General features: G+C 40.3%; 1 protein-coding gene and 1 long non-coding RNA gene across 5 annotated transcripts in view; one reads left to right on the top strand and one right to left on the bottom strand.

The window, feature by feature from the left end:
• LOC136005695 (uncharacterized) overlaps window positions 1-18,278 on the top strand; it is a 33,197-nt gene that overhangs the window by 4,397 nt on the left and 10,522 nt on the right. Inside the window, exon 3 of the long non-coding RNA XR_010608839.1 lies at window positions 15,961-16,112. This is a non-coding gene — a long non-coding RNA (uncharacterized LOC136005695). The remainder of the gene's footprint in view (window positions 1-15,960; window positions 16,113-18,278) is intronic.
• The window catches only part of SMPD3 (sphingomyelin phosphodiesterase 3), a 101,574-nt gene continuing 86,700 nt past the window's right edge, over window positions 3,405-18,278 (bottom strand). For 3 of the 4 annotated variants that reach the window (XM_065663398.1, XM_065663399.1, XM_065663400.1), the window contains exons 5-8: window positions 15,934-16,023; window positions 15,001-15,064; window positions 9,547-9,709; window positions 3,405-8,124 (exon numbers count right to left, since the gene is read on the bottom strand). In XM_065663398.1, coding sequence (XP_065519470.1) covers window positions 8,023-8,124; window positions 9,547-9,709; window positions 15,001-15,064; window positions 15,934-16,023 — 419 coding nt within the window. In that variant the 3' untranslated portion in view covers window positions 3,405-8,022. Of the gene's footprint in view, window positions 8,125-9,546; window positions 9,710-13,304; window positions 15,065-15,933; window positions 16,024-18,278 lie in introns of those variants that run through there. The other variant, XM_065663401.1, reaches the window with a different exon arrangement.

Below are 18,278 nucleotides of genomic sequence, written 5' to 3'. Positions count from 1 at the left end.
AGGAAGATCCATCTGCATTTTGCTGGGTATTCAAAGCTCTGGATTGGCATTTGGAAGGTATTTAAGAACCTGTGGCAGCCAAACACAAAGAAGGTAATAATTATACCTAGTTAGATATGAAAAGGTAATGAGGATGTTACCCAAATTGTAGCTGGGCCAGGGTGTTCAAACTAATGATCTTCTCATTTTTAAGTTCATGAACCTCGTTAATGAGAATAAAGAGACCTAATTACGTTTGGTGTGGAAAGATGTCATCTTCCCCTTGTCATGCACATCTCTTTTCCATTCATTGTTGTGAATGCATTCAGAGTGCACTGCCATTGGGTGATTTCAGGTTCTGAACTCCCCATTTGCTTCTCTCAAATACAGAAGTGTTCAGAGCCTGCCCATGCAGGTGCTGTTGCATGCAATGCTGCAGCAGCATTGGCAATCCCTTCAGTTGTTTCTGCTGTATTATCCAGAATCTTAAATTACAGAAACACCATTGTGGAATAGAGCAGTTCTTACCATAGGTGCATCCTGAACTTGCGCAAGTTGTTCTTCCAGGTATTTGTGAAGTTACAGCTCACAGGTGAAATAAATGTGTAGGATGCGCGTGCCCACTTTATAGACATGCCACAGTCCTTTCTGCAGGCAGTTCTGTTTCCCTTCAATGTCTTTGCCATCATCCTCCATTTTGTATCGTTAAGGCAGAAGAATTTATATCAGTTACTAGCTAATACAGTGTTTATGTATCTGTGAGGCAAATTCCATTTTAGCAGGGTGAAAAGCGGTCAGTGATATCAATATTCAGTACACTAATGACAGGACAGCATTCAGGAACACATTAAGGTCTCTGTTGAGCTCATCAGATTGACGCATCTTGTTGCTGGGGTTTAAGAGTCAAAACATTTGCGAATAGCAGTGGGACTTTTAAGGCTTCTGGTTGCTTTGGACATATGCTGCCATGAGTTGAGGAGCTTTAGCAGGGCTTTGTAAAAGAACAGATGTAATATAACAGAACTACTGTGACACATTAGAATTTTTTTGCAGTTTTTATACAGATAAAAGATACTCTGGCACACCTGGCTTACCATCTGGGGACTGTGGCACACGGGGCACTTTGGCGTTGTTCTGCTCATTTGGCCTTGGAGACATCAAAGGTTTACTTACAAACGGGAAAGAGGGAGCTTGACAGTAGTAAAAACGTGTTGGTGGATGTTTCCAGAGGAACAGAGTAAGCAGAGGCTGTTTCCTAGGAATTATGCAATTTACAGACAGGAAAGCCAGCTGTAAGGTAGTGGGGAAACATGGGGAAAATGTCCATGTATTTTATGCGATATATTCAGTTATGCTTTAAAGCACACAGAAAGGCTATAGCATTTTTCTACTACAGTGAATCTCCTTGAGTAGTTTACTCTTTAGATGGTTCTGGTGCCTGGGAACAATTATTTTGATGTTGTAGTGCTGGTTGTTATATAAGAGACAGGGCAGTTACAGGTCTGCACTGAGGCATCTGTGGGTCAGACAGGAGGAGAGTGAGAGGACATAACCAAATGCTGAAGGTGTGGGCAAAATGGGCTTACAGGTTGAAGAAGCGTCTCAGTGTGAGAAGCAATGGTACCAGCATAAGTGCTGCAGTTTCTGTAGGGCTGAGCACAGCCTCAGCAGCAAGTGTGATCTGCAGTGGTACAGAATGTTTGTCAGGCCTATAAAATGAGTCTGGGGACTGTGGGAAGGGGGCAAAGGGAATTAATATGTGGTTATGGAGATTCCAGGATTTTTTGAATATACAGACCCAATGTCTGTATATCCAAAAATGTCTCAGATTTCTTTTTTTCTTTTCAATTTTCTTGCAGTCTTACCTGCAATTAATGTGTATCTATCTCTTCCTGTCCACATCTAGTGGTTGGAAGTAGCAGTTAAATCTGCCATTCCATGAAAGACGAGAAAGAGGATTGTTGTTTTCCTGCCAAGTCTTCCTAGTGAGCCCCACACGCTGATCTCACAAATGGTTGCTTGAAGCCTTCCCTAAATGTCAGGGAAAGTCTGGAAGAAAATAGGCTTGCAGATTTAGGAGTGGTAAATTGGAAATCTGGAGTAGTCAAAAACAATGGTAACAAGAGGGTAAGAACGTGTCTCCTGAAAGGCCATGAAAATATATATGAGAACTTTGATGCACCAGTTCTCATTGCTGCAGCAAATAGAAGTATTAAACAGTCAAAGAAAAGGGCTGGAAGAACAGTGGTTTTAGCAGCATTCTGAGCAGGAATTTCAGTGGGATAGGGAGGTTTGTTTTAATGGATGCCTTGCCAAGAGAATCTGTAAAATAGCCAGGGGCAGATGGCATTGCAGTTACAATGCTGACTGCCAGGCAGCTGTGGGCAAGGGCTCACAATAACCTACACTACAACTTCTGGGGCAGAGGGAGCAGGAAGGAATAATGATTTTTTTGTACTTGTTCTTTTTAGTTAAATGTCTGGAAAGTGCCAGCTGTCCAAGAAGTGACTGTGTTTTCCTATGAAGTACCTATAGCACTTCATAGAGGGAAACCCACTCATAAGCTCTCATGTAATAATGCAAAATGCAACAAGGAAAACCAGTCAGGTATTGCATGAGAAGCACATGCTAGGAATCTACCACTGCAAAATTAAGCCTGTGGAAGGGTAATGCTGTGGTAGCATCAGAATGCAGACAAAAATTGTCTGTACAGCAGTGGAGAAAGCTACAGAGATCCAACTCTAACGTCCTGTCTCAAAAGTGGTTCCTTCCTGAGGTAATGGCAAGAAACTTGTGTGCTGTGCCCTGTCACTTGCACTCTGTCACTGCATTGATTTCCTCGTCTCTGCTTGTGGAGAAAATAAATTCTTCAAGGTGGGGTTTCCTGCAAGCTTTTATGAAGGACTCTGAGGACTGTTCGGAAAGACTGAACCAGTAGAATAGATTTCTTTCCCTTGACATTGTTTTGTTGTATTGCTGGATTTCTTAAGGATGAATGTACAGAGACTGTGTTTGTTTTTTAATTATACCATCCAGCCAAAGATAAAAACATACTCCCATTAGTTCAGGGACTAGATAACTGTTGAGATGTCGAGGCTGCATAAGAAATTGTTCTTGTGAAGTGGTCTTACATTAAATACCAACAGAATGCAATGCAGAGTGGATATCCTTGTCCTTGTTGGAAAAATGGGGATTCAGGTTTGCAGCCTACAGTGGGCAGTGCCTGTGTGAAGCACTCAGCAGGGTGCATCTGTGCGGGGGGATGTTTGAGCTGTGGAGGATTTTAAGAGCATTCCTTTCAGCCTTTATTTTCTGCAGATTCACTACAAAAGCATAGCACAGGGAGACTGTACTCTTACAGTCAGATTTCTGTGAGTGACGTCAGACTCCACATCACAAAATGAGAAAAAGTGGACTGCACAGAATCATTTGAGCATTGAAATTTTATTATCTTGTTTGCATCAACCAGTTATTCCTTTCAGCACCAATAAAAGACAAAATCCCCACTCTATTGTTCAAAATACCTTGCTTTTATCAGGTCTGAGATTGTGGTTTTCTTGCAGGTAAAGAAACCAATGAAAATATTTATTTTTTTCTTTTAATACATTTATAACAAAATGTCAGAAGGTGTGTGCTTACCATATAAAAACATTAGGTTCCAGAAGGATACAATACCGAAAAATCATTCAAATAAAAAAAGGTTATTCATAGTATAGGATTTCTAAACTTCAGCAATAATACAAGTCTTTAACAGCATCAAGATTATATTTAAAACAGAATGGCGTGGAAAAATGAGACCTTCAGTAACAATGTGACTCTCATTGCAACGGATGATAAAACTGGGAGTCTGTCAGAGTGCTAAAACTGTATTTCTGTTTTACTCCTGTAGTGTCAGGAAGTAAAAATGCTTCATTTCTGAGCTGATGATATGTGCTGACATACATGTGCTGCTATGTTATCCCAGGGTAGACTGAAGACCAAACTGGGGACAGCTAATTGGCTTAATTGGGAATACCAAAGAAAGGCCATTAAAAGCAAAAAAAAAAAAAAAACCCCAAACAAACAAAAAACAAACCCCAAACAAAATAATCTTACCGGAATTGTAAGTTCCTTAAATCTTACTGTCTTATCCATCAAGTAGGACTGAGGGTCTAGCCAGACTGGCTGAGAGTGCTTCCTGGACAAAACTATCATACTACTAGCACAAGACAGGTAAACTCATTACACCTGGCAGCTTTCTCTGGGGTTTCCCTACAACAGGCTGCAGGTTGGAGCCAGTCCGCGGCATATTTCAGTTGCTTTAGACAGCTGTGATTAAGCATCCAGTTTGTGATAGAATACAACTAGCTGGCCACCACTTGAATTGGTTGTAGAGGTGTAGTACACTAGGCACTACTGCTGGTCCTCAGTGACTGCAAAGCAGGTGGATCACGTGTCCCTCAGACAAATAGTGCACAGATTAACTGAATCTGGATGTGCACAAGAGGCTACATTCTGTAGGCTGTGTTTTTGAAGTGACTGAAAGGTACTGACTTTGTAAGGACTTGACATCCTTAAAACGTCTGAGAGTTCTTAGGTTTTGGCTGTCCTTGTTTGTGTATTCTGTTCACTTGTTCTAGCAGTGCTGTTGTAAAATACAAATGGAAAATGAGAAATGAGAGATATTACCTAGCTTCTATAAAAACATGACACTTCATCTACAGTATCCCTGTTGAGTGGCAGCTATTAAACCAAGAATAGTGTTATCACCAACTTCTTCTTGAAGATACCTGAAATTCCTGTACAAAGTGGGGCAGCATAGTTGAATAAGCCTAACTCAGTCTTCTAATAAATAACATCCTACTAATAAATTGGGCCATGCTATCCTAAAGCAAGTTGGGATTGACGTCTGAAAAAGCTATCCAGAGTCTGATTTCCTAGGCATGTTCTCCTTGACAGTTCCGCCCCCCACTCCCACCCCCCTTTTTTTAATGCAAATATTCTATTACATAGTATCTGTCTAAGGCTTGTAATGATTGATACCTGCTGGTACAGGCATTGTCTGAATTATTGTCTGCCAGTCAATATATGGAACTGGTAGCAGTGGTGTATACAAACTCGCTTTCTCCAGGAGGCTGCTCCCCTGGAAAGGAAAGCCTGTTTCATTACAGTTTAGCAGTACATATGCTCTCTGACTCCTGCAAGCATACCAAGGCATCGGAAGGCACAGCACTGATGCACAAGAGCAAGGAACATCTGTACAGTGGTGCCACAATGCTTTACCTCCCAGTGTGCTCTTGCAAGCGTGATCCTTAAGACAGTAAATTAGTAAGAACTACCTAGACTGATTAAATGTATGCTTGTTATGTTTAGAGAACATTTTACCACTATCCACTTCATGATGACTGAGAAACTAAGAACATCAAAATCTAAATCACTTTAAATTTGAAAAAATATTTTCCAATGTATCTCAAAAAGTTGACAAAAAATGCCTGGTTTTCAGTCAGCACAAAGCCACAGAACCGATTTTTCAAGTAATTTAGACCATCTTGGTTTCCTGTAAATAATGTAACATTGTTTGGCAGTAGTTTTAGGATTATATCCCACACAGTGTCAAATTCAGCTCTTGTAACTGATACTTAGAGAAGTGGATATCAAATTGTAATTTACATTGATAGGAAAGCTATTAAAAATACTGTACCTTATATTTAATTTTACTACTGAGAAATAGCTGCTGTACAGCACACAAATTGCTACTGATACCATTTGGTTTTTTAAAAAAGGTTAATAAAATACAAGCAATGTAGAAAATAGGGTAAAAAGCAGTGTTTCAGGTACAATTTTTTCTGAATTGGGTGGGGAGATAAGAAACCAGAAAAACACATTGCACATATGTGCATCCTCTGTATAAAGAGAAACATACAAAGTGGGAAATTGGTGGTGCACTGGGACAGTACACTCAAGTCTCTGATACTGTAAACTTGAATTCCTAATTTTATCAAAAAGGGGAATTAGGTCTGGTTCTATTTTGGAGTCCCTGTGGTTACACTTACAGACTACCCCCGTGGTTTGGCACAGTACACTGTTTAGAGGCAGTCTCTGCTGAAGGAGTGCCAGGACTGGAAAATGAGGCGTAAAACATGTCAAGACCAGGTGCCGTGGGAGTGTGTGAACAGTGGCCTACTATCTATTTGGGATTAGGCAGTACTGTCAGTTCAGTACTCTCATAACTGTTAAAGCTTTGTTTCTCTACTTGCAAAATCAGGCTGACCGAAGTGAAGGTTTCACTGTTTACTGCAGCTAATTAAGCCAGTACCAGGGGCTGCACAGACTGGGATTTCTAATTTAAATCTCTTCTGATATAGCTCAAGCTGATTCCTAGCAGGTGCAAACTAAACCAAAACAAGAGCATCTTCAGGAGTTTGTGGCCAGCATAACTAAAACAGTTTACTTAATGGGGTAACCCTATTAGATTAAGTCTTTTCTTTTTAACGCTGGGTATTTATAATGTACGAGGAAATAGTGCTAAAACTGAACATGAAGTAGGCAGAAGAAACTAAGTATCAGTGAAAATGCAAGGGGTCCCCTTGTTCTCCCAGCAACACAAACCCTTCTGAATTTAAATCCCTAAGAAAACACTAAGTCTTGTAATGGACCTGAACCTCAGCTTTTCATTATTTTTGTTAAGGTTACAGAGGCTGGGTAGATGAGGTAATAGGGATAAGATGACAGAGGGGAGCCCCACATTCAGAGAGCTGCAGGGAAAGAACATACATACAAATTAGCTGGCAAGACCCCTGTTAAAGCCTGTGAGTGCATAACGCATGGAGACCTGTGTCTCAAAGACAGAAACAAACCCTCTGCTTCTAGGCTGCAGATACCTAAGGCTGAGAGTCACAGTTCTCTACTCTCTAGTCAGTTTTGCTACATTTTCCTTTTAAGTGTATACTGATTGATTCCTTTGGAAAATTGTTAGGTTATGCTGCCTTATCAGTCATACACTCTTCTACATTTTTCCCCAAAAATGTTAATTTTAACTCTATATCTAGCATGCATTTTACAAGCTATTTCCCACTTACCCTAACTAAGGCAGAAGGTTGGCTCTGGTGTTACCAACAGTACTACAGGAATCTATTCACGCTACTGTAACATACATATCATCCCATACCATAATTCAGAACTGTCCCATGTATGGAAAGAAAGAAAAAACATTACAGGGGAACTGTATTTCTTCTTAAGGGAATAACTTGCACTTAGAAAGCTAAAGGCCCAATTCTGGAGTCATTATTCAGACACAATACTTCGTCATTTCAGTAGGAACACAGCTGGAGTAAGGGTAGAACTGTGTTCTTAAAGTCTTAATTGCAAATCTTTGAAGTATCCTTAAGTAGGACAGGAAGATACTGGTCTGCAAACTGAATACAGGTTCTGTTTATTTGCTTTAAGATCTTATCTGTAAGGACAGAAGGGTTTGCCGGTCCCAGAATGCCTTGCTTTGGCTGGTAGTCGGATTTTTGAACTTGCTTCCATTCTGATATTCCCCATGATATCTTACGGACTATTTTATCTCAGAGTGGCATGCAGTGCGGGCGCATGCTACTGATGCAAGCACGCTACTACAACTTTAAACAGGCTAAAAAAAGAAACAAAGCTTTAGCTTATTAGTTATACAAAGAAATGATGCAAAAAACCATAGAGCAGCACTAACTCACAGACTAATTACAAACTAAATTGTGCTATATATTAGTATAAAAACATGTTTTAGTAAGAATGGCACTGGTTCAGAAGGAATTAGGACTTCCATCTTAGTTCCGTTCGGTCCACAGTGAAAGCATTGTAGTACAGGCCTGCCCTGTTGCCTGAGCAACTTGTGACAGTGGCTTTTGGCCACAACCCCTCCATTTCTTCCCTTTTTATATCTGCCTTTGTTGGTATGTTCAGGATTAGCCCAAGTCAGATCTGGTCATTTTTCCTAACATGGCACCAGAACAGTTCATTCTTATTCTGATATTTTCTTAATATTGTTAATATTTCCCTCTTCTGTTCTCTCAAAGCTGGTTAGTTTTAAGGGTCATCTTCTCCTGTAGAAACCATGAGACGCATTGCTACTGGTAGGTGGTCTGTCAAGCCTGCTAACTGGGTAATAAAGCTGAACTCTTCCACTTCCTGCAGAGGAAAAACAAAAGAAAGAATTGGAAAACTGATCTGGTATAGCACACACCGGACTCAGAGTTTTTGCTTCTCTTTAATTTACTTTGAACTACCTTTCTGCATTAGTAGACGTGCGGGACCAGTCTAGCCTTGCTGAGCTCACAGTAAACTATCTGCCTCACAGGGCATGTCAGTGTGATGCAGTTGATGAGGTGAACCATTTATATGATACCAGTTGAACTAGTCTGGATGGAATCTTTTGCACCTTTTCTTTCCATTACACTGTTGTAGACACTGATCTACAGTGCTGCAGTTGGTGATCCGTGTACATAGAGTGGCTGGCTATACTACACTACCCATGGCATGCAGCTAAAAAGGAAGCCTGTCTTCTAGACTGAGGTGTTGAACTTCCTGGGGACTTAAGGCGATGAGGAACCCTGCTTCTCATGTCTCCAAATTCCAGACTTTGTTCTGGCAATATTTCCTAGGACCAAGTTGATGCTCTGTAGGAAATACAGTGTGCTTCCCAGCTTCTGCAGCTGGATGGAGCCACTCCAGCGTTCATCTGATGCAATGCAGCTTACCCCTTCCACCAGCCAGCTACTTCCTTAAACAGTACTTTAGGAATTGCTTGCAGGAAGCACACGTATTTTAGTTACACTGCCAGCATGAGCCTTATCAATAACTTAATCTGAGTCAGAATTATTCAAATATTGGCTTTGTTGCTGTTTGTGCAAAATCTAAGATGGGTTTACCATACAGATGCACCATGGCCATTTTGTGCATCTGAAACAGGAAGCTTGAAAAAAATCCAGCTGCTAAGCTGCCATGTCCACAGAGCACACCCAGAGCACAGGCAGATCAAGGTACTGTGCACTAAGCTATCCTGAACTGCTCTATTGCCTGCTCTTCTGCAGCAGCTACAGCAGCGTATGGTAGATAAATGTGAACTACTGTCTCTTTTTCATCATGGAATTTTATATAAGCTAAGGTCCTACACGAGGAAGCAGGCAGTGCAGTGCAAAATCCCACTCTGATTAGTCCACATCAACAGCTGCCCATACATCACAGGCTTGTAACTTAAGAGGGTCTGTCATAGGCACAATAAAAGAATATCCAGATACTTGAGAAGATGGAAAAATCATTCAGAGTGTTGGTAACGTCAAAACACACTTAGTCTGGCAAGAGTTTAAGAACTGGAAGCAAGGTGTTTTATTTGTTGTTGAGGAGTAGCATATCTACCAGTGCTGCTACTCATCTTGAATTTGCTTACATAATAGGTTTACAAACTCCATACTTGCTTGCAGAAATAGAAAATAGCAAAGCAGAAGGTTCCCCTTGGAGTATGAATTTTAACCCAAGCAGAACAGGCTGCACTACCATCCAGACAAGTCTGTTGTGTGAGTCACAGCTCTTTTTGTCAGCTCTGAAACTCACCACTTTCCATTCCAGGTAGAGACCTTCTTCTGTATACAGCATGTAGTCAATCCTCCTCCCGTTTCCTTTCAATGGTGCCTTCCTCCCCTTTTGACTGGAACTGTGGTTCTTGCTGGTGGGGTAGACCAAGTATCCTTTCCTTCCTTCTTCACTTTCCAGCACCCTATTTCATTAAAAAACAAAACAAGTGCTTTAAATGTTTGTTCATTCTGTCCCTTCATGCATTGTGCTAGATTCTCTCCAAATCTCCGTTAAGGGTAATGCCTGTCCAAAAGGACTGTTAAACTTGTAGAGCACATCCTCTTTGATGTCTGTTTTCTAGTATGAGGCTGTGCTAAACAAACACTGACAGTGCTCTTAAAGCCTCAGGGCATGTTTGGCATCACTGGTGCTGCACTGCTGGACCTAACCTTGTAGCCAGGAACAGGCAAGAAGGACTCGTCTGCCTGCTGTCTGTAGTATATTGCAGCCCACAGCCCCTCTGCTGATTTCCAGCATTGCTGAGTCTAGCAGAAGAGGAAATTGTTTCACGGGTTACTTCAGAACAGATGTGAGTACTTCAATACAAACCTCTCCATTCTGATCAGAGCAGCTCCTTCTGGGGTTCAGACAACCATTTTACAGACAGGATATGAATGAGGAATGGCTTCTGGAGCACACACCTGGGCAGATGGTAGCTGGTTTTGAGCAAGCCTCAGCATCAGATTACGGTGTCTTTGACCCCAAGTTCTTACCTCAGTAGTAATGGCAGCGTAATGTATTTGATTCCTGTATATGACACTCTCCAAAGTCTTCTACAGAGATGGACTTACTCAGTGGGTGTATTAGTCCTGCCCCCATCTTGCAAGCAGGTTGGTCCAACCAAAAACAACTCAAAATTAAGAATCAGTTTCTAGGTACCAGTCCTGTGTTCAGGCAAATAAGCTGCAGCTTTCCCATTAAAATTCTTATTTTGAGTGCTTAAACCTTATCAGTGTGTTTTATACAGAAGACTATTGAGGCCATGAGCCTCATCTAATTTCTGAAGTTAGCCCTGCTGCGAACATGCTACCACATTGGTCCCTGTCACTGTATTTTACAGTAATTCGATGTTGCTGTGCTGTTCTGTACTGTTTTGCTGTTGTATTGGATTTAAAAGGAAACTTGGTTTACCGTCTTGCATTCTGTATAAAAGATCTACCAACAACAGAAACAACTGCGCCTGCAAAAGCAGGAGGTCCACATGGTAACTGCCTGTGTAGGGTATTGTACAGACAATTAAGATCACATACAGTTGCAGCAGGTTTGAGGAATAACTGTGCATGCGGAGACCGGTATGTTAGGCTGTGATTTTACTATCTGACTCAAAATGTAAACAAACTACTTTCAAAACCACCTCCTTGAAAATCATTTTCCTTTACTCACCTGCCAAAACCTGAGCTCAAGGTTCTGTGGTTTGCCTTTGTAAGAGTTGATTATGCCATTAAGCTACACCATCAACTGTCTCACAAAAAACACTGAGCCATGAACTTGGGTCCTAGCAGGTATAAAGCCTTTAATTTCACCTTGGGAAAAAATAAGATTATTTTTGATCAGCTGGTTTTCAGAACTTGACTTTGGATGGGTTTTATAGTGTTGGGTTTAGAAGTTTGTTAATGCATGTATGTGAAAATAGGAATGAAGGAAAAGAGACAAACACCTGAATCTCGTGATGTGTTTTAATAGTTAAGAAGTAAATGGTTTCTTTGTCAAATTTTGTCTCTTTGGAAGGATCTTAATGGTGGCAGAGGAGTCACAGCACTTCCTGCAGTTGATTAGGTCTCAGTAGTATTATAATCTGTATATCCGGGTCAGTTGAGACATACAAGAAGTATTTTATGTGTCCTCAGAAGAGAACAGTGACAAAATTCTGGTCACGTAGTTACTTAGCCGGAACTTCTCTTAACCCACTTTGGACTTGGTGAGGTATTGAAGGTTCTTGGAGTTTATTGTAACCAGCTTATGAAAGCAAGCTTCCTTTTATGTATTATTTCATTTTAGCCTGTCATATAATAACTCGAATTAGTTTGCTGACTGCACCCCATTTGCAAACTGATCCTACAAAGAGCTACTGCAAATGATTCACTTCCTGGAATTCTTCTTCTAGGTTCAAGAAAGCAAGCTCTTTGATGGGACTGACTTCTTTCAAAAACTGTATTTATATTTGGCAAAGCTAATTAAGTGACAAACTAGAAGAAACTGCTGACTAGCACTGCAGTGCTACTGGCAAAAAAATTTATTTGCATTATTTAAAAGATGAATTTGTTTTAGCTTCAATTATATCCTTTCAAAAGTCTTCAAACACTGGGTATTCGCTCAACCTGCATAACTGTTCACAGAAGGGAAATGTTAATTTTAAATACATGAGGAAAACAAACTGTAAATATGCATGCATTTGCCTCTGCCTAAAACTTCATATACAGTTGTTTGCTGTTTGTCTCTGCAGGATGCAGTCACCAGTACTGGACATCTGGCAGTGCCCTGCCAAGAGTAACATGCTAACAACTTAAGTGAACTTAACTAATTACACATGAGTTGCCCAACTAAACCTGAATTTTGTCAGAGTAATTGGCCTAATTCATTGACACAAAGAAAAGGAGGATAGAAAGTAACTGGAACTTCGTTTTTTTCTTGAAAGACTTGCAGCACCAAGTAACTCCAGGGTTTAAGTATGAACATTCTGTCAGGCAGCTCTCTGGCCACTAGCTGGTTGGTAGTGCTGACTGTAGCTGCAGTGAACACAGGAAGAGCGTGTAGAGCAGTGTATGTAAGGGAGCTATAAAGCAAAAACTCAATCCCTCATCACAAAGCTCAGGGGCCATCCGGCATTCAGCCATGAAGCACCTGCGTTAAGGGGGACTTCTGTTACTGGTGCTGCAGCCTGTCACCCAGAACTTTGAGCCCTCTCTAGCAGTGAAGCCTGGAAAAACTAGCATTTAAATCTTATTTTTTAGCTGTGCTCTCCTGTGCCAGACTCCAGTCAGGGTTTGGAGATGAAAATGGCCTTACTCCAGTGCTCTGCTCAAAAGTGACAATGATGTGTGTGAGATGAGATTATTTGTGTGCCTTTTGTGAAGCTTTGCTGAGCAGAAGGTTGTGTAGCTTCCAGCACTGTGACAGGTCCCAGACTGTGACAGCTAGCTTATTAATTGTAATAATTACAGTCACATACAATTATTGTTCCACAATTGTGACTGGCTCATTTTTTGTAACAAGTATGTTCTTCTAGTCCGGTGTTGTACATATGCTGTACTTAACATGAAAGAGATACTTAGGAAATAGTTGTTCTGCTGCTTTTATGGCCTAATTAGTTTTGTAATGTGAAGTACTTAATTTTATTTATAAACTAGAGAAGAATGTTGATGAAGAACTAATTCAGTAATTCTGTAGATAGGTTACGCTGCCAGTTGAAATGTCTATTTGAACTGTCTGTAAAGCTTGATCAAGGTTTATTTTGAAAAATTTGAGCTCAATTTTAGGCTGTACCTTGTTTTGCTATGTAGATCGATGGTGCTTGTTAGATACAGAGAGCTCCACAGCTTCTGTGCTGTTTAGCATTTAAGCATCTTTAAAGCTCAAATTTCATTAATGGCTTTAAATTTTATTGCATTTTTCAGCCTTTCTTATGTTTACCAGCCTGTTGCAGAGAGGTGAGAGGACAGGCTCTTGTTGAAGTACATCTACATAAGGTATACATGCAGATCATGCTCTCTGCACATCTGCATAAAAAGCTAGTGGAAACTGGGGTCTAAGAGAATTACAGCGTTGTGCAGAAAACAAAGCCACACTGAGCAGGTAAAAGGTATAATGTATATTCTGTTGCCAGCACTCAGGAATATTTTCCAGTTACATCATAGTGAAGTGCTGTACCTACACGTAGCTAGTGGCAGTAATACTGTTAAATCTTTGTTGATCATTTGATGGCTTTTATTTATCAGTCATTTGTCATTGGAACTTAATTGCGAATACAAGGAACTCCTCAGGGAATAAAACAAAATGCTCTAGAAGTAATTGGTGACAGATTGTCTCAACAGGCTGACTGATAACACAGGGGTCTTAGGCTTGGGTTTTGTTTTTGTTTTGTTTGTTCGTTTGTTTTGGTTTGGTTTTTGTTATGTGGTTTTGGTTTTTGTTTGTTTGGGGTGTTTTTTGGTTGGTTTTTTTTTTTTTAATGTTCCAAGCCTGCTCCTGGAACCATAAAAAACAATGTTACACCCACATACAGATTTGCATTTGCAGGTGATTGTGGGGCCAAATTACTTTACTTTTGCTTTCCAGAAATCCCTTTCACATGTACCAAATTTATGTCTTCAACACGTGAATAGAAATGCCTAGAAATTTTGCAGGCTCCTTAATGCACAAAGCATGACTTACTGTAACAAATGCTTATTTATTTGAATATCAACTAAGCCCAGACCTTATGTCTGGAATTCAGTTTCTTTGTTCAAAACTGATAAAGATAACTTCAAAGGGTGGCTTCACCTAAATACATTCAACTAATGTCCATCTGTACTATGCCGTGTTCTGTACTTGGTGAGTAAAAATGCCAACAGAAACTGTGCCTGTATAATGTTCCGTTTCCATTACGTGTGTTAACTGAGGCATCTGCACAGATGCGTTAATTCAAATAACTTTACATCTTTAGGATATTTGGGTAATGAACAACTACAGCATTTTTTATAGTTAGTTAGTCAAATAATATAGTGCATTAAACTAGCCCTCAAGGTAGAAAAGGTGCAGAAAGGATCATCACATTAGCGAAATCAAGTGCTGCTCTGAAATGTAAAAAGCTTATTAATTTCTCTCCACTAGCATATTATTTGATGGACAGCACAGGTATTCAAGAAACCTAACTCAGACTTATGCAGTTAAAGGGTTTTTTGCATTTCTTGTAAGTCTGCTAGCTCAAACCAAAGATAACCTGTTTCTCAATATCAGAAATTCCTTAGAAGTAGTAATGCTGCACTAGTATCACTGAAATGTTAAGCTGTGGCTGATGTGCTATTTAATTCAACATTCCTTTTGTTGCTGTCCTATACAGGGCTGTGACCACAGAGCTGGCTGCCTGCAAACAGACAAGCTGTTTGTGTACCCTTTTTGGCAGTGCTCAGTTTCCTGTCCTATAGGGCTGTCCAGGTAGGACCAACTCTAGCGAAATAAACCACCACTGACTCTAGTCGCTCTCCTCACCCACTGAAGCTAATTCTGTTAAGATTTAGAGAAGCAACCCCTTTTCCTTCCCTTTTTATCTTCTTCCCCAAGTTTCCCTGAGTAAAAGACTGATTGGTTTGTTGGGTTTTGGTGGTGTTTTCTTGGTTTGGATTTTTTTTACAATCCATAAAACACCCCTCAGTTTTTTAAATGTTAAATAGCAAGCAATAAAGTGGCTTTTGAAGGAATTGTCTAAAGCATGTGGGAGAATTAGCAATTGCATACTTCTGTAGGTTATCTGGAGTGCACACTTCATCATCATACAGTCCTTCAGGATCCAACAAGGTACCTGTGAAGAGAAAGGGAGATATGACTGTCCCAGCACTCCTCCTGTGACCTGCCTCGGAAGGCTTTCGAGGGCAGAGGTGTGTGAAGGTGTCTGTAGGGGGAGAAGGGACTGCACTGAAAAAACATAGTGTTCACTGCTCCTCTGTCCAGACTTCCTTACTACCTGCCACCTTACAAAACATTGCCTGTGCCCTTCCAGCAATGGGACAGTTTTTCAGCCCCAGTGTCTGATTTTTTTTTTGTATTTTTTTTTTCTGCTACAACAGTGTAAAGCCATGTTATTAAACAATTCCACATTCTTACCTTTAGTCTCTTCACAGTTATAATTGCTCCTCTAGAGAAAGACTAATTGCTGAACTAAAGTTTTTCTGAGTTTAACTGTGTTGCACTAGGTACAAATAGCTTACAGTTCCGTGAAACCTTTTAGAAGATGAATCCTACCAGTTCATGGTGTTGTTGAACTGCTTTGTTCCATCCTCGCTTAGAGTATTTATAGAATTCTAAATGGAACATTGTGATCAAAAGCTGCAGGCTTTCACGGCATGCAGAAAGTACAGAAACAATAATTTGGCTCCTCCCCAAGTAATCCAGAGGTTATTTTTTAAGTAGGATAGGTGTGGGAAGTCATTCAAGGAGTTTGATGCTTAAGTTCCAGAATGTGGACTGAAGTTTGAGATCTCTAGCTCTTAATTATAGTTCAGCAAGACTGAACCATTCAGGCTTATATACCTGTTACAGAAAAAAACCCTTGTAAATATTCTGTCTCCACCAAATTCTTACTCCCAGTTAGCTGAACTGTCTGCTGCTTACCAGTGTTGTATGAATGAGACAAAGAAATGTTCATACATTCATGGTTGGAGAAGGTCTTACCTATTGCCCATGGTTTATCCTCCCCAGGACCAATTCGGCATGGATCTTTGTAGTGTGTAAACAGAGAATGCTGTTGCTCCAGCTTGTCCTCTGCAAGGAAAGCATAAGCCCAAGAAAAGGCATTATCAGTTATGTGTGGTGAATCTTGGACAACCACACGTCCTGCCACAACAGAGAAGGCAAGTCCTCCTTCTTCTTTGATATATATATATACTGTTGACTTGAACAAGTTCAATAGCAGCTGTACTGCACAGCACTATCTTGTCTTGATCAGAAATCCCAGCAAAGGCTTGCTAGTAACAGTGCTTTCCTACAGAGTCTTTCATAGAAAGACTTTTTCAGTAGTGTCTAGCAGTAAACTGAAGTGAGTTTTGCAGCATATTTCTTCTTCCTGCCATTGACACTGCATGGTTTACTCTGGGACAAAACTTTAGTGGAGGGTCGGACTGACTCCACAGTGGCAATGTGAATGGCTGTTGTGGGTTAAACAAACTTTTTGTGGGTTAAACTTATGTTTGAACTTACTCAGATGTGTGTATCTGAGTAAGTTCAAAGATAAAAGCTTGTGCTTTACTTGCTTCGGAAGAGTTCACTGAATGCTTTCCAAGCTGCAACAGGTAAGAGAAAGGGCAAATGATAATTCGCTTGGGATATTATTTACAGCATTAAAGTCATTCTGAATGTAATCAGCATGACCTGTCAATGTTAACTGAATTTCTTCCTAATTGCTGCTGTGCTCCTTGCATTTAGCACATCAAGCTCATAAGATTATTTAGTCAGATATCCTACAAAAATGTGTATACCAGAATTTCAGACACTGAACAAATAAGCAAGTCCTAGTTCTGCGTGTGCTGTTTGACATAGCAGTCATTGTACCTGGGAAACAAGCACAAGCAGAACTTGATCACACCAGCTGCTACAATTCCATTTATATTAAATGGCAAAGGAACTGGCAGCAGCTCCTGCTAACTTTCTTTCTTGCAGCATTTACACCTTTCACAAGGTTAAAACTTCTTAGCAAGAAGGCTCTCTCTTGGGACCAACAGGATATTCACCTGTGTTTAGAGCTGCTTCTGTAAAACACTTGTCACTGTCTATTGCCAAAACATCAGTATATGTAAGTACATGCGAAAATGGACTCCTCTGAAGTGGGAAACAGAACTTTGAACCATGAGCTGTGTGTTTTGGCCAGAATGCAGGTCACACACTGCAGGAATCACATTAGATTTCCTTGTGTGAAATGCTGTTCCTGCCAAGGGAAGAAGCTCATGACCTCTCCCAGTTATGAAGGAAGCACAGCACAAACTTGAGTGCAGTAATATTGTGTCCACAGCTGTAGTCATGTTTGCTATTTTTGTACTAGTACTCATTAATAGAGCTGACTGTCTTTCATCTACTGCATCCATACTAGCCGATCTATCTCACTGCATCTTTCTAGGTCCCTCCCACATCCCCTAACTAGCTCTTAATATTGAGAACATCCTTATAATCGGAGGGAGATTGAAAAATTAACTTGGCAGAGTACCCTGGAGATGTGGCAGTGAATGGGACGACTGACCTCTCAAGATTTGGCAGGGATGCAATGCAGAGAATTGCTTATTCTGCCTGAACAGCCAATTGGTTTGTTTAATGTTTATGGAAAAGTAGATGATGAAACCTTTGTTCAGTTTACTTTTCCAGGTTTTCCCTTGTTACGTATCTACAAAATCTCTCCCAGAACCAAGATAGATTAAACTTTCGTCATGACTGCCTTGCAGGTGCAACACTGACAGTAACAAGTCACAGCTGATGAGACAAACTTAACCCATCTGACTAGAAAGCTTATCTTACACTAAAAGGTTTAAAAACATTAATAGACTTCTACATATGTCAGTCAAAAGCAACCTGACCTTTCAAATAACGTTCCCACTAAGTGCATGAGTGGTGTTGTCATAATGTTCTGTAAAGCTGGAAGGGAAAACTGAGTTGCAGAACATTTGCCATAAGCACAAGGTCACTCATAGGCCTGGAGATCTTTGAAAACTGTTCCCTCAATACAGCTATGAATAGAAGCTTGATATTCACTGGAACATTAATTACTTGCATGTGAGTCTGTGGAGTGGGAAAGAATACAGAAAATCATACACAGAACCACAGAAAGCTGATAAATGCTTAAAAGAATTAATATGTTGAGTTCCCCGTAATGCTAACAAATGTCCCTAAACAATGAGTAATGAAAAAATGGAGGAGAAAGGAAAGAAAGCAATCTAGAAATAAAACCCAAAGTAACCAGCTCAATTTCAGTTTCCAGGCTGAGTGAATTTTAAAGGGGAAGGGGGAAAATAAGCAGCAGAGATAGCAAAAAT

Source organism: Lathamus discolor, chromosome Z (assembly GCF_037157495.1).
Source record: "Lathamus discolor isolate bLatDis1 chromosome Z, bLatDis1.hap1, whole genome shotgun sequence".
In the NCBI taxonomy this organism is placed as follows: domain Eukaryota; kingdom Metazoa; phylum Chordata; class Aves; order Psittaciformes; family Psittacidae; genus Lathamus; species Lathamus discolor.
The sequence above is the reverse complement of the archived record's forward strand: the minus strand, read 5'-3'. Positions and strand labels throughout refer to the sequence as shown.